The 15,009-nt window shown below is 49.8% G+C and overlaps 1 protein-coding gene across 1 annotated transcript in view; it reads left to right on the forward strand.

Moving 5' to 3' along the window:
* LOC116860717 (transmembrane protein 132C-like) overlaps positions 1 to 10,582 on the forward strand; it is a 104,833-nt gene extending 94,251 nt beyond the window's left edge. The window contains exons 3-5 of the mRNA XM_032846897.1: positions 7,808 to 8,696; positions 9,909 to 9,960; positions 10,451 to 10,582. Of these exons, the coding sequence (XP_032702788.1) occupies positions 7,808 to 8,696; positions 9,909 to 9,960; positions 10,451 to 10,582 (1,073 nt within the window). The remainder of the gene's footprint in view (positions 1 to 7,807; positions 8,697 to 9,908; positions 9,961 to 10,450) is intronic.
* Positions 10,583 to 15,009: the final 4,427 nt, after the last annotated feature.

Raw genomic sequence — 15,009 nt, forward strand, 5'->3', positions numbered from 1 at the left:
TGGCTTGGGTATGCAGAGGAGTTTTCCCACCCTTGTGAGTATCTAGTGGGACCCCAGACGTCGCACCAGCCTGGACACTTGTGCATCTCATGGGATTGTCTCCTGCCTTGTAGGAAGTCTCCCACAGCTGGACCCCACTCTCTACATGCCCATGGGGATCCTCCCTCCAACCCTTGTGATAACCAGAAATGCCTCCAAGGTCCCCCAAATACCATGTGTGCTGGGCTGAAGAGCCCCCACTTCTAGAACCTACTAATCTGTGACATTATATGACCAAAAGGACTTCCCGGGTGTGATTAATTTGAGGATTTGAGATGGGATTTATTTATTTTTCTTTTTAAAAAATTTCTTTATTTTATTTCTTTATTAAACATTTTAAATTTAAATTCAATTAATTAAAATATAATGTATTACTGGTTTCAGAGGTAGAGGTCAGTGATTCATCAGTCTTACATAATACCCAGCGCCCATGATTTCACATGACCTCCTTAATGCCCATCACCCCATTACCTCTTACTTCCCCCCCACCCTCTCCCCTCCAGCAACCCTCACTTTGTTTCCTATGATTAAGAGTCTCTTATTGTTTGTCTCCCTCTCTGATTTCATCTTGTTTTATTTTTTCCTCTCTTCCTCTATGATCCTCTGTCTTGTTTCTCAAATTCCTCATATCAGTGAGATCATAGGATAATTGTCTTTCTTTGATTGACTTATTTTCATTAGCATAATACCCTCTAGTTCCATCTACATCGTCTCAAATGGCAAGATTTCATCTTTGATGGCTGTGTAGTATTCCATGGTATATGTATCCCACATCTTCTTTATCCATTCATCTGTTGATGAACATCTAGTTTCTTTCCATAGTTTGGCTATTGAGGACATTGCTGCTACATTTGTATCTTTAGGGTAAATACCCAGTAGTGCGATTGCTGGGTCTTAGGATTGCTCTATTTTCAACTTTCTGAGGAATCTCCATGCTGTTTTCCAGAGTGGTTGCACCAGCTTGCATTCCCACCAACAGTGTAGGAGGTTCCCCTTTCTCCGCATCCTCACCAGCATCTGTCATTTCCTGACTTGTTAATTTTAGCCATTCTGACTGGTGTGAGATGGTTTGAGATGGGATTTAATCACAGGGGTCCCCATGAGAGGGAGGCAGGCGGTCAGAGGGACCTGAAGCTTTGGGCTGCTGGCTTTGAGGAGGGAGGAAGGGACCAGGAGCCAAAGACTGCCGGTGCCTCTCAAAAGTGGAACAGATAAGGAAAAACACTCTCTCCTGAACTTGCTGCAAGGAACACAGCCTTGCCCACACCTTCACCTCGACTTTTGACTGGTAGAACCATAAAAAATTATCTCTCATCATTTTAAACTGTGAAGTTTGTGTCATTTATTCCAGCAGCAATGGGGAACCAATACACCAGCTCACAGGGGAGCCCCTCCCTTAGGGGAAGCCTTAGGGGGAGGCTGGCTGGAGCCCCGGAACCCCCTGTGGATCTGGGGTCCAAGTCATACCCAGGGACAGAGAGGGGTGGTGCACGGCGGGGGTGGGGGGTACCAACCGCAGCCACAGGGACCCCACACTACTTGCCAAACTTGACTTCAGGAAGTATACATGCAGTGCAGGTAAAACATTGCATTTTAGATCTATGGCTCTCCCTAGTAAATATTTCCAGGGCGTGTGCATACCCAAGGCACTATTCTCATGCTGATAGAGTCCCTGCTTCCAGGTCCTTTACTGAATTTGTCTTTGAAAGGCATAAGTCTTTTGCTCTCCTGGGGCTGGGGTAGCAATGGGGCCACACTCAGGCTGATGATAGAGTTCTCCCCGAGAAAGGGGGGGGGGCTCCCGGCAGGGGCCCAGAGGGGGAGATAAGTACCGACTCTTTTAGAGGACAGCTTCTCTGTTCCAAAATTGCAAACCACGCTGTGTAATTTCAGTAAAGGATATTCAGGCGTTGTTCAGAAGAGGCATTGAAATCAAATAATCCATTTATCAAGGTGCCTTTTGTTTCAAGAAAAAAGAAACAATGTGCCATATTTAGCAGAGAGAGACAGTGTGTGTCTGGTGAATGTTAATAAATCACCCACCAGGAGAGGGGGAAAAAATCTCAGAATACTCGGGTCGGTTTGGGTTTCAGGGAAGCAGCGGTGACTTGGAAGGAAAATCCCATCAGGGTTTTCCTTGAGGTGAATGGGGGCAGGCAGACTCTCCTACGACGGGGCAGGGGGGTCTGACACTGGGTGGGTCAGTGGGAGGTGTCCGTGGCCCCGTGGCCCCTGGGCTCATGAACGGCCCGCCCGCCACTCTTGGTGCCAGTCTCTTTCCTCGCACAGAAGGCGCCGGTTCCTCTCCACATCTCTGTGGCCTTGAAAACGTGCTACTCTACCTTTCCAGCATGACTGAAACCATGGTGAGAGGAACCATGCTCAGAAGGTAAGAATTCGGTAGCAGCAGCACCCTTCCCGGCCCTCGGCCCATTCTGTCCGGGGTACTTTGCGTATTGCCTTCTGGGACTTCGTGGTGCTATGAGGATGCTGAGGGCGCCTGGGGGGCTCGGTCGGTGAAGCGTCTGCCTCCGGCTCAGGTCACATTACCCGGGTCCTGGGATCGAGTCCCACTTTGGGCTCCCTGCTCGGTGGGGGCCTGCTTCTCCCTCTCCCACTCCCCCTGCTTATGTTCCCTCTCTCACGCTCTCTCTCTGTCAAATAAATAAATAAAATCTTAAAAAAAAAAAAAGAAAGAAAGAAATGAGGATGTTGAAGCTCAGAAATTTAAGGTATTTGCCAACAAACAAACAAACAAACCAAAAAATAATAATAGCAACGAAATCTTTAGTACATGGTAGAGCAGGGATTCCTTGGATTTCATGTGACATCAGGAAGGCCCTTAACCCACAAGGATACATTTCCCCTCCCTGCTTGGAAGAGGGTTTGGCCAGAAGCTTTCCTCTGTCTCGTCTGTACCTTGGATGCACTACGAACACCTCATCCCGGGAATCAGGTTGGACAGGCTTCCTCAGCGTCGGCTCTAGTGACATTTAGGACTGGACAGACTTTGTGGTAGGGACCTGTCCTGTTGGCATCACTGGGCTCCGGCCTCTGGATGCCAGGAGCTCCCCCAACCCTGCTTGTGAAAACCAGAAAGTTTTCCATACATTACCAGGCGTCTCTCGGGGACCAATTCGCCCTGAGTTGAGGACCCTTTGCATAGCTTAAAACAATACCACTTACACATTTGGGTGATTCCAGTGATTTTTTTTTCTTTTGTAGAGTTCAAATGCACTAACTTTCCTAGGTGTTTGGTTTCCTGTTTGTAAAATGAGCAGATATGTGCACTTTTTTTTTTAATCTCTCAGGCAATGCTTTAAAATCAAATGCAAACCAAGTACGGTGTGAACCCCTCCCCTCTGATTGTCTTTTTGAAAGGCATGTGTTGGTTTTTACATTCTCCAGTTGAAGAGGAAAGCAGGAGCTTGGATTTTTACCAAACCCCTTGTGGGCGTCCAGTGCTTCCTCCATTCAGAACAAACTCCAGCCCCCTCCCACGCTCGCAGACTGCCTCCCTGCTCCTCACAAGCCGAGGCCCCAACCCTCTCTTGGAGGGGTCCTCTCTCCAGTCTGGCCAAGCTCCACCACCCAGCCCAGAGAGAACCAGCTCCGAAGAACCCATCCCCATCACCACATCCACAAGTGAGCGTCGTGATAAAGGTGACACGTCCCGCAGGCCCAAAGGGTCACTTCCCCCAGCGTTATTCTGTCTGGGTGCTAAGTGACACAGAGTTCTCCTAGGTTCACTATCTCAGAATCTCAAAAACTCAATTTCCGGTGGCAGCTCTGCTGTAGAGTTCTCCAGTGAGCAAGTGACGGAGGACACAATTTCCCCAGCACTGACAGGCGACACAGATAAAGAAAATGGATAAACAGAAGGGCAGATGGCGAATGAACGTGCCGTCAATGGGGAACCTAGATAAAAAGGTCCAGCTGTCCCCGGCGCCCCCGTTCCCTCTCCCATGGCCTTAGGAAACCGGCATCGCGCTTTCGCAGGGTTATTGTTTCAGATCAATAAAAATGACCAAATAATCCTATCTTCTGCAGAGACAGTGTGAGCAGATCCACGAGAATTCAAGGGGGCATATTTGGGCTCTACTGGTCCCAGCAGCCAGGAGATCATTCCCTGGCAATCAGCAGACAAAGTGTCAGGAGAGAAAGAAATGCAGGCACGGCTGGCAATCACCTCTGCTTCCTTCATCCCCTGGATCAGGGGATGAAGTTGAGTTGAGCTGATGGACAGACTCACAGCCTGGGAGGGTGGCAGTGGGCCCAGGTCCTGGGGGAGCCATTCTCATGGGGCTGTGTGGACGTGGCACGAAGCCACCTGAGTCTCACAAATGAGAAAGCAATTCCCTTTTCAATTCTCTTTGAATTATTCTAATGTCATCAAGGAGGGAGTCTCATTTTGGTGTCACTGTATCTTGAGGTCCTCACACACAGGAATGTGCCCCCCCACCCCCATTTAACAAAGAAATGGCAAATGTCCGGCACAGAGCCATAGACTGGCAACAATTGGGGTCATGGGATCCTGTTTTTATTTACGCTGGGATTCTATAAACACATGTATTCATTAATTCACTGGTGTTTGATCAAGTATGTAATAAAGTATTAATTATTGATAAAAAATCATTGATTGATTATCAATGCATAAACATCTGGCTGATGTCATGAGAGCAGCGTCTGAATGCCTGGTGTTGGGGAGACACTGTCTTCACTTGGAAGCCTTGTGTGTGGAGCGAGATGTTCTTTGGTGTCATGGGAATGTGTGTGCTCAATAACTTCTCGTTTTTTGGAGACCGTGTTCTTAGAGCAGTTTTAGATTCACAGCAAAATTGAGAGGAAGGCACAGAGAGTTCCCACGTATCCAAAGTCCGTGGTCTACATTACAGGTCACTCTTGGTGTTGTAGGTTCTGTGGGTTTGGACAAATGTATAATGACACGTGTCCACTGTTGCAGTATCGTATAGTATTTTCACTGCCCTTAAAATTCTCTCTGACATATTCGTTGGCCAAAATGAATCACACAACTAGCATAGATTCAAGGAGGCCGATAGACTCTTCCTCTTGAACGGAAGACCACAGAGCCACATGCAAAAGGTGTAGATACAGAAGGAGAATTGGGGCTGTTTTTAATTGCTCTATACAACTTCTATTATATCCCATATATCTGACTCTACCTACCTATTTATCTATTTACCTATGCACCCATCCACCCATCCATCCACCCATCCATCCACCCATCCATCCATCCACCTACCCTTCTGTCCATCCATCCATCCTTCCATCTCTTCATCCTTCCATCTATCCATCCACCCCTCTGTCCATCCGTCCATCCGTCCATCCATCCATGGAAACTGAAACTCCCAGAAGGTAAGAACTTGGTCAAGATCCAATGATGGCTGAGTAGGTCAAGCCTTAATGCCTCCGTGAACAAGCTTCATGCCCTTAACCACCATTCTAGACCCACTTTCTTCACCTTGTCTGTCTCTTCTTCCTAACATTAAATCTCTCATGAACTGAACAACTCAGAACCGGGTTCAGCAGGAAAGTAAGACCGAGGCACTTTTTCCTCTGTGAGAAGGAGAAGGAGTGACCCACTTAAATAAGGGAGAATCCTGAGAAAGGAGACAGCAGGAAAGCAAGCCCACTCCAGCTTTATTTTATAGAAAACAAGCTCAGCATTTACTAAAACATAAGAGATTCATATTTTAGGCTTTTTTGGGGGGGGGACCCAAAAGTAGTAGCAAAAATGAATCTGTGCACACAGGGAGAGTGAAGAACGGAGAAAAGCCTTGTTGGTCGTGCTTCCCATGATGGAGTGTATCCTTCCCTGCTCCATCAGGACCCCATCCCCAAACAGATCCATCTCTAAATCACCGCACTTCAAGGTGTAAGAGCTTTTTTTGGAGAGGGACAAGAACACAGGAACAAAACATCTGATGTGGCTATTTAGTTTGGTTTTTGCAAAATATTCTAAGTTGCTTAGATGGACGTGGAGCCAGTGATCTTTCTGGGATGTTCTGCTTTGGCAGAGGATGTGGAGGGTGATTTTACCTGGTTCTGGAAGGAGAGGGTTAAAATGGACGTGCAGACACATTCCTCAGAGAGAGAGGGGGATCACCCTTGCTCCTGGGGGCCTTAGAACAAAGCCTCTGGCAGAGAACAAGGGAGGGTGCTGTTTCTTTGAAAAGCCATCTTGACAACCCAAGCCCTTTTGGCCTCAGCACCAGGGAAGGCAGCTTTGATCTGCTAGCCAGTGTCCCTGCTGGGAGGAGGATTAGGGGAGCTTCCAGAGGAGAGACACACAGGCCTCCCCATATGCTAGATGGGCTGAAGGCCAGTGGGGGAGGGTGGAGCTGCTGGAGGAGAGACAGCTATATGAATGGGGGCCCACTTGCATTTCTGGGCTGGTTTTCAAAGACAAGGGCATGGCTGTGGGCTCTGGGGGGCTTTACAAAGTCAGCCATTGGGCACTTGAACCTCTTTGCCCTGTGCGTGTAGCAAGTCCTCAGTGAGCCTGCCACAGTGTAAGAGGAAGCTAAGGGAACCTTCGAGCGGCAAGGAGCCTGCTGGTCGTACGGCTGTGATAGACAGAGGAGGGCAGGAAGGCAGGGGTGATGCTCTTGCCTGTCTGAGCGCTGAACTCCAGCCTCCAGGGCAGGACGGCTCACACGCTGTGGATTCCAGTCAGGGAACTCAGATGCACCTGCACTGATACAAGCAGGTAACAGAATCGAGCCCCGTGGCCTGCCGAGTGACTTCTCCCCTTGCTGCCATGTGGACATGACGCATAAAGGTTGCCAGGTCCTCTGATGTGTAAAGAGAAGCTGGAAACTCAGATACTTCCCAGTTGTTCAAGATGGTTCCCATTCTTAGCGGTCTTCTAAAATACCATGCACCAAATAGAGCCCATGCCCAGGCTGGTTTGTGTGCCGTAAGCGAGCAGTTTGTAGTATCTCCCAGGGCACCGTGTTTCCTTTTGACTTAATGAATTTGTTGTTATACAGAAGACATTTAAAAAATTTTTACATAGGCAAGTTTATCACTTTTTTTAAATTGCATTTGGGTTTTGAGTCATCATTAGAAAGGTTTCCCTACACCCATCTCCTGAAGGAGTTCATCCCTTATCTTCTTTTAGTACTGGAAAAATTTTATTTCCTTATGTGTAGATCTCTGATTCCCTTGACGTTTATTCTTGTGTATGGTGTGAGGTATGGATCTAATTGTACCTTTTTTTTTTTTTTAAGTTGTATCTTTTGTTTCAAGGGGCTAGCCCTTTGTCCTAGTAGCATTTATGAGAAACTCTCTCTCTGACTCATGACTTGGGGGCTATCTTTATCACATGCTACGTTTCCAAGCACACGTGAGTTTATTTACGGACTCATCCATTCCCTTGGTCTGTTTTTCTCTCCATGTACCCATGCCATCAAAATGCTTTAAACTCATGCAAATTATTAATAAACATCCCAACTCCACACTCATGGCTATCTTGCCAGCTTTCTGCTCGGTGGCATTATGAAATCATCACTGTTGAATCATTCCAAACATACAAAAATCTACATTTTCTTGGCTTCAACCTAATACAAGTGTATAACTAGCATATGGTCCTTTACTGGCTGATCCCAGGAGACCATAGACATTCTGGCCATGTGGGCTTTGGAATGTTCCTCCTCATTTCTAAATTGCTTATGGACCTGCTGTCCAAGGAGTCCAGCAATAACCCCGTCTTTGTCCTTTCCTTTTCTTTCTCTGCCCCCTGCAGTGATCGAGGGCCGAGGGGTCACAGACAACGTTCCACGGTTCTCCTCTCTGCCACCCTTCCTGCCCGTGAGCTACCGCATCCTCGGAGCGGAGACCTCCTTCTTCCTGAAGGAGGCCCACCAGGACGTCATGCGCAACTCCAGCCTGCACACCAGGGTTGAGTCCTTCTTCACCTACAAGGCCAAGAGGCCCCCGGTCCTCAACGCCAGCTACGGGCCCTTCTCCGTGCAGAAAGTCGTGCCTCTGGAGCTGATGGTCACTTCGAACTTTCTAGGTCCAACCAGTAAGTTCGGTCTCAACTGGAAGCTGAAGGCGCACATCCTGCAGGACAAGGTGTACCTGAGCCGGCCCAAGGTGCAGGTGCTGTTCCACCTGCTGGGCCGGGACTGGGCGGCGCCGAGCCCCGGCGAGAGGCTGCCGTGCCTGCGCCTGTTTGCCTTCCGCGAGACCCGGGAGGTGCGGGCCGGCTGCCGGCTGCAGGGGCCCCTGGGGCTGTGCGTGGCCGAGCTGGAGCTGCTGGCCGCCTGGTTCGGGCCCCCCAGCGTGGTGGCCGGGAGGAAGAAGGCGCCCGGGCCGCCCGAGGGGAGCCCCGTGGAGCTCTACTACTCCGTGCAGCCGGGGGACGCGCGCGCGGACTGCGCGGGCGGCGACGTCCGGAAGGGCAATGCCATCCGGCCGGGGAGGGACGGGCTGGACGAGGCCGTGCCGCACCTGCAGAGGATTGGTGCTGTGAGCCTCTACCGGGCCCAGGACACAGCCCAGCTTAGCGAGCTGCGTCTGGACAGCAACGTGGTCATCTGGTTGCCCTCCCGGCCAGTCAAACAAGGAGATGTGGTCACTGCCTACGTCACCGTGGCCAGCAATTCCACCGTGGACCTCTTCATCCTGAGGTAGGTGCCTGGGCTGGCCCCGGGCAGGCCTGCGCGGGCCTCGTGTGCGGTGGGGCCGGACGTCTGGGGTCTCGCTCCCTTCGGGGGACCCTCCAGCTTCACAGTGAAGCCCAACTCTGCAGCTGCCCACAGGCACTCAGCAGCGCCTCTCACATCGTGCGTTAGGGGACGGGGGAAGGGGGCCAGAAACCGCATCCAAAAGAAGCAAGGGTAAACGAATCGCTCTCTCGCTTTCTTTTGACCTTGAGTTGTCCTTGAACTTGGAGAGGGATGCAATTTCTCTCTAGCTTTGAATTCTTCTGTAGATACATGGGTACTTGTTGCGTGATTGAGAGTCTGTTTTTGCAGACCCCAAGAAGAGACATAGGGTTTATGACATTTATGGTATTTTTACCTTGGGTGTGTGTGTGAAAAAAGGCAAGGAGGCGCCCTTTAACGAAAAAAGTCGGCGAGGTTGAATGTTGCCAAGTCAGGGCTGGGGGAACCTCTGTTCCTGAGCACGGCGTAGCTGTGATTAAAGGAGTGTGCCCAACAGAAAATCATCACGCGGAGGTATTCCTTCTCCTAAAAAGAGAAAGAACAGAAAGTAAATTGAAACGACAGAATAACCCACCTGTCATCACAGTTGCTGACTCAGGAGACTTCGCAAGTTCCAATAGGGCTGCTCTGTTGTTGTGAGAAGCTTCTGAGGTCGGTCCGGAAGCGTCTGGTTTCCGAGGGTTATTAACACTGGAGAAAAGCCATGTATGGAGAATCCTCTTAAAATGCAGACCAGCATTTCATAATAAGGAGAAAATATTTGGGATTTGTTCAAAAGATAAAGATGATAAAAATCATGTGCCTCCCCCCATTCTAGAAGGACTGGGGTCATGATTACAGCTCTGCCTTATTTTCTTTCTTAAAACAAACATTTAATCACACGTTGAGTGAGTTGCTTGGGAAAATATCTGTGAAATAGAATGATAGCATTCTATCGTGTATTTCTTTTTAAGTTCCGTTGTATGGAGTCAAGAACGGTCATCTTTAAAGGGTCTGTGTTTGTTTCACAAAATGCACTCCAAGGTTTCAGTGCTTCTCAAGGTGTCTCTTCATCCTTCATTCGAACGGTGCTCTTCTAGAATGCGCGTCTGGTCGCCGTCCTTGTCATGCACTCTTTCAACTTTTAAGTGGACTCCTTGGACCCGATCCTCCTCGCCCATGTGTTCTGGGTAGGATCAAGGACTTCTACGTCGTCGTGGTCCCTGATGTCATGAAATCCTCTATCGTTCGCAGGATTCAAAGTTTGCCCCACGGGGACTCCCGTGACCTCTGCACTCTCAGCCTCAGTGGCCAATCAGGCACCGGCTGACTGTGAGAGGAGGGACAGCCCTCCCCGTCAGGGCGCCGGTGGCTTGGTGCAAGCATCAACCTCTAACGGGGCCAGGAGAGCAAATGTTCAGATCGGAGGGTCAAGGTTTTGCTTCCTCCTGCCTTGGCTGGGAAGGACACTGATCCGCAAGGTTTGAATTTTGGTTTCCCTGGGTCCCTCAGCACCCTCGGCTTCTGATCATTTCATTGTACGATAAGTATACACAGCCCTGACTTTGGAAAGTAGATGCAGAAGACCAGGAGGGCACCACCGACACACGTCATGCTTCCCGAGTCATCCTTCTCCCTTCAAACTTGGACTGAGCCTTAACTTTGCTTTCGGAAGCGCGGGCTCTGTGGTCCACCAGGGGCGGGTTTGAGTGAGTCACCGGGTGCCTGGGTCCCAGGAGATATGGACCTTCAGCTGCTGGGGGAACCCCCAGATCTGCTTCGTTGGACAGGTGGTGCTGTTTTCTGTATTTGCCATCATCTCCGGCAGGAACGGTGGTGAGCTCCTGCACCGGCTGGCTGTGCTCTGAGCCTGGCTCCTGTACTTCCTTGGCTGTGGGACTGTGGGCAGCTCAGCCGACCTCCACGTACCTCTGTCCCCTTGTCCCCACATCAGATGTCCTCATGGCACCTCCTGCTGAAGGGGTGGGAAGCCCCCAAGGGCCACTATTTATTTGTAAGTTGCTTCTGACAGCACCTGGCCCATAAAAGTGTGTCTGTGAACATTGAATACCACGAAGAGGGGTTGTATTTAAACATCCATCACTACTTCCCTAAGCGCTGAATTCTGTTTTAACAGTAAAAGGACTCCGTGCCTTGCATAAAACTATACCCACCAGGTCTGTTCTCAATGCCATATTGATCCCCGCCTCACCGTGATTTTGTTTAAAGAGCAAAACTGTTTTGTTTTGTTTTATAATGACAAGCACTTTGGAGCACAGAGGGCGGTGCTGGCGTGGTTCTCGGGTCAGTGTTGCGCAGGGCCGTGAGTGGCAGCAGCCCTGTGTCTGCCTTCCCGATCGTTCCAACCACAGACCCGAGTCCTGGGGGAGAGATGGAGGGGACGTGGGATCACGACGGGAGGCAGAAGGAAGCACTGCCATTCCCTTCCAGAGAACATAGTTAATTGTAACTTAGTTAAACATAACGTTCACTTTTTAATGAATTGTTTCAAGGATAAAATACGCAATAAGAGGAAGGACACAGACGCAGGCAGACAGTAAATTCTATGTGAGGGCGCGTGCCCATGGGACCTGCGTGCCTGCAATGGCCTCCAGCCGTGGCCATGGGGTAGACTGCAGGGAAACCCATCTCTCCCATCATGGGGACCTTTCTACCAAGAAATTCGGGGGGCTTGCAGGAGACCTTCAAAGACCTCTCCTGTGAGATGCAGAAGCATTCTCCCTTGTTACCTTGCATGGTGGCTTTGATGACAAGGCTATATTTGGAGACCGCCAGGACTTTTTAGGGATTTTTATAGGGCTGGTAGCCCATTTGGGAGCCTAGTCTAGGCCTCCTTTATAAGATCATTTTCACAAATGATGCTGTCTTCCACGGGCCCAAGGAAGCAGCCGGCTTTTGGCTCACGACTTCATGTCTTTAATTCAAGGGCGTCAAAGTGTGGAAAGTTGAAGCTTTGTTTTCCGTAGTCATAGCGATTTCGGAAAACTATGGGAGAAAATAAGAAATCGTGATCGCCAACGTAGATGAAAAACGCATAACCAGATGTGTTTCATGGACACGTCGAAGTGTGTTCACTCATGGGCGTAAGCCCCTTGGTGTGGAGCAAAGACCCAGCAAATATTTATGGATTTCGTGCTATCAAAGCTAGATCACAGACGTTGCTTTTCCTGGATGTTTCCCTTCGTGCCCAACTGAGGCTTCTTGAAATAAACCTTGAGATTCTTACGGCAAGCAGAGGCATGACTCTGTATTCCAAGGGCTTCCAGAATATACCGACAATCAGCAAATCACATTGCCACCCCCACGTGCCTGGACGTCATGAAGGCCTCGGGGCGCGGGGGATGGCACTTGCCCCAGACCCCTGCTTCTTCAAAGCTCTGCGTTAGATGGAGTTTGCATGACTTCTTCTGTTTGGGACCAATGTTCACTTTAGCTCGGCTGGTCCTGACCTCGCAGGCCACTTAGGGGAGGGAGCTGGGGAAGCCCCGGTGTCTTGACCTCATCACTGAGTAACCAGAATTGATGTCTACAAGGCAAAGAGGGGTGGCTGAGGGTCTTCTGCACTCGAGAATGGGCTGGCTTTGCTGTGTCCAAAGTCCAGGGGAAAAAAAAAAGTAGTAAAACCAATGAATCACTGAAGTTTATTGTGAACACACCAAAAGGACAAGTTTGCATGCCGGGAACCCTGGAAGCAAAGCCTGGAATGAGGCTCAGAATTGAGGGTTCTGTGGGGGCCAGGGGAGGTCCTTGCATATGTGTTAGGAAACAGGGAGGTCCCACAGCCCGGAGGTAGGGACTGACTATTCTTCCTGGACATTGTTTACAGTATGGGAATTTTCTTCAGTGAAAGGCAAAGGGTTAGGGGTGATCTCCTAACAACTCAGGAGAACAATTTAAGTATTGCTCATGATTTTCCGAGGGATAAGCAAGCAATGACCCCGGTCAAGTTGGCCTCGCTTGTCTTGCCAAACAAGCTGAATTAAGCTTTGCTTGCATGACGAAACTGGGTTTGTCAGCACAAGGAATTTTCAAGGCTGGGCTCTGTGGTTTGCGTGTGATTTTAACATCCTCTCTGCTTTGGGTCCATCCCCTAGTGAACTGAGAGTGTGAGCCGCTTGTACGGCATTCCATTGCTACGCCTGATAATGCAGCCAGGCTGAGGACTCCCAGGTTCCCTTGCGCTGACAGGTGCATCGCCATCACATGAGTGGTTGGATCACTGAGTTCCCCAAGGTGTCAGATCCCAATGGATGTCATTTGAGGCATGAGTGACCATTAAGGGGCATTTAAAACCCTTGAGAGGAGAGAGAGGTCAGACGACCTAAGGAAAATAAGTGGCCAAAAGTAGATTCCCAGAAAGCGAGATCTAACCAACGAAGCGACTCCAGTGTATATAATCAGACTCAGGTTTTACCTGCTGACGTCAATCCACAACACGAGGTATCAGCAACCATCTCTCCTCAAGATCATTTAGGGCCCGATGTGCACGAGAATGGTTTATTTCAGGAGACAGTCCTGTAAGTCAGGAGCAAACCAGGTCTCTGTCTGACGGGAGCCCAGCCGCCGTTGAATAAGAGACATCTCTTTGGAAATGTAAGGAAAGCAATGGTGGATCATCTGAGTGGATTCTCAGCAGCCAGTCGAGAAAATCTCTAGACTGGAGTTGGAAGCGTCTTCACATGGTGGAATGAGGTTGGCGGCTTCAGTCCCCCGTGTGGGGGAGGGTCCCCCCGCTTGGCAGTTTGACCCTTTGATGATGTCGTGGGCGTTCCCACCCAGCAGTGGGCACGAAGGTTGTCCGGACATGTTCTGCGTGCGATTTCCCTGAAGTTTACACGAAGGTCATGGAGCCTCGGAGATGATTCACAGGGAGAGACTGATCATGGGCACGTCCTAGTTTTCCATCTGAAAGACAATTCTTGTAGTTACTTCATTTTTATCACAGACACAGTAAATATCATTTGTTTGTAAAAAAAAAATCAGTGTAGACTCATTGAATAGGATTATTGACGTCAGTGTAGGAAGGATACTGATGCTATGTCTATTCACAAATATGGTATTTTTTCAGTAAAAAGTCTGGTCATAGCCAAGGGGTGTCAAGGGCTCTCTAAGGTCAACCTCTGTTCTTTAAAAGTGTCTGATGGGGGCGCCTGGGTGGGGTAAAGTGGGTTAAAGCCTCTGCCTTTGGCTCAGGTCATGATCTCAGGGTCCTGGGATTTAGCCCCGCATCGGGCTCTCTGCTCAGCGGGGAGCCTGCTTCCCCCTCTCTCTCTGCCTGCCTCTCCGCCTGCTTGTGATCTCTCTGTCAAATAAATAAATACAATCTTAAAAAAAAAGTTTCTAATGACAAGGAATCTCAGATAGACCTTTAAAGTGCCTTCATGCCAAGAAGCCAGGCTATGGACTTGTCCAGTGGAGTCGCCTTGCAAAGAGAACAGGTTCTCATTGAGTTTATTCTAATATATTTATGGTCATGAAGAATGAGAATATTGCATCAGAGTTCCTGAATTCTGGAGAGATCCCGTTGGGAGAAAAGGGGGACGTGTTTTCAATCTGTGTTTACAGGCATAGGCTTTAGCAAATGGCTGCACGTTATAAATGCCTTAAAAGAGAGGAGGAAAGGAGTCCTTTCAATGGAAAAAGAAAATATCAAAGAGCCAGCCGTGTTTTTAAACGAGGTCACCGGGATTGTAACCCCTCCGTCCGTTCATTCAGTCTCCCGTAGTTAGTCCTTGCTTTGTCTCACCTGGGTTAGCAGCTTTATGAATCCTCCTGTTCCCCGTCACCACTGGAGAAGTTCTCGCCCGGCTCAGTGTCGTGATCTTAGAGTTCTCAGACACCTGTGTTCTGGAGGTCTGGTGGGGGCTCCCCGGGGTCTCTCAGAGGACCAGGGACTTTGTGGTTGCGCGCATGTGCCCAGGGAGGCATCAGCGAGAGCAGAACATGAGCGGTGTGTGATGGGAGGCTTGCCGACCTAGTTGAAGGTCTAGGGGGGTTCCCCATGTGTCTGGACTCCCGTGGCCTTCGAGCGGTCCCGCTGTGTTTCGCCAGCCCAGGAACGGCCACCGAGCCGTCCCCCGAGGCAGCTGCCCTCTGCACCAGCCAGCCCCGCACAGAAGCACCCACAGGAACCTCCCCATCTCCGTCTTTGTTCCTTCTCCCGGGACTTGTGAGCTTACTCGGGGACACCCGACAATCGAGCAGCAGTTTGTAGGGCTGCTCTGCCCTTTCCTGGGTAGGTTTTGTGGCTGGAACCAGTAATGCAGCCTTCGGG

Source organism: Lontra canadensis, unplaced genomic scaffold (assembly GCF_010015895.1).
Source record: "Lontra canadensis isolate GAN:19392208 unplaced genomic scaffold, GSC_riverotter_1.0 scaffold182, whole genome shotgun sequence".
NCBI classification, from domain to species: domain Eukaryota; kingdom Metazoa; phylum Chordata; class Mammalia; order Carnivora; family Mustelidae; genus Lontra; species Lontra canadensis.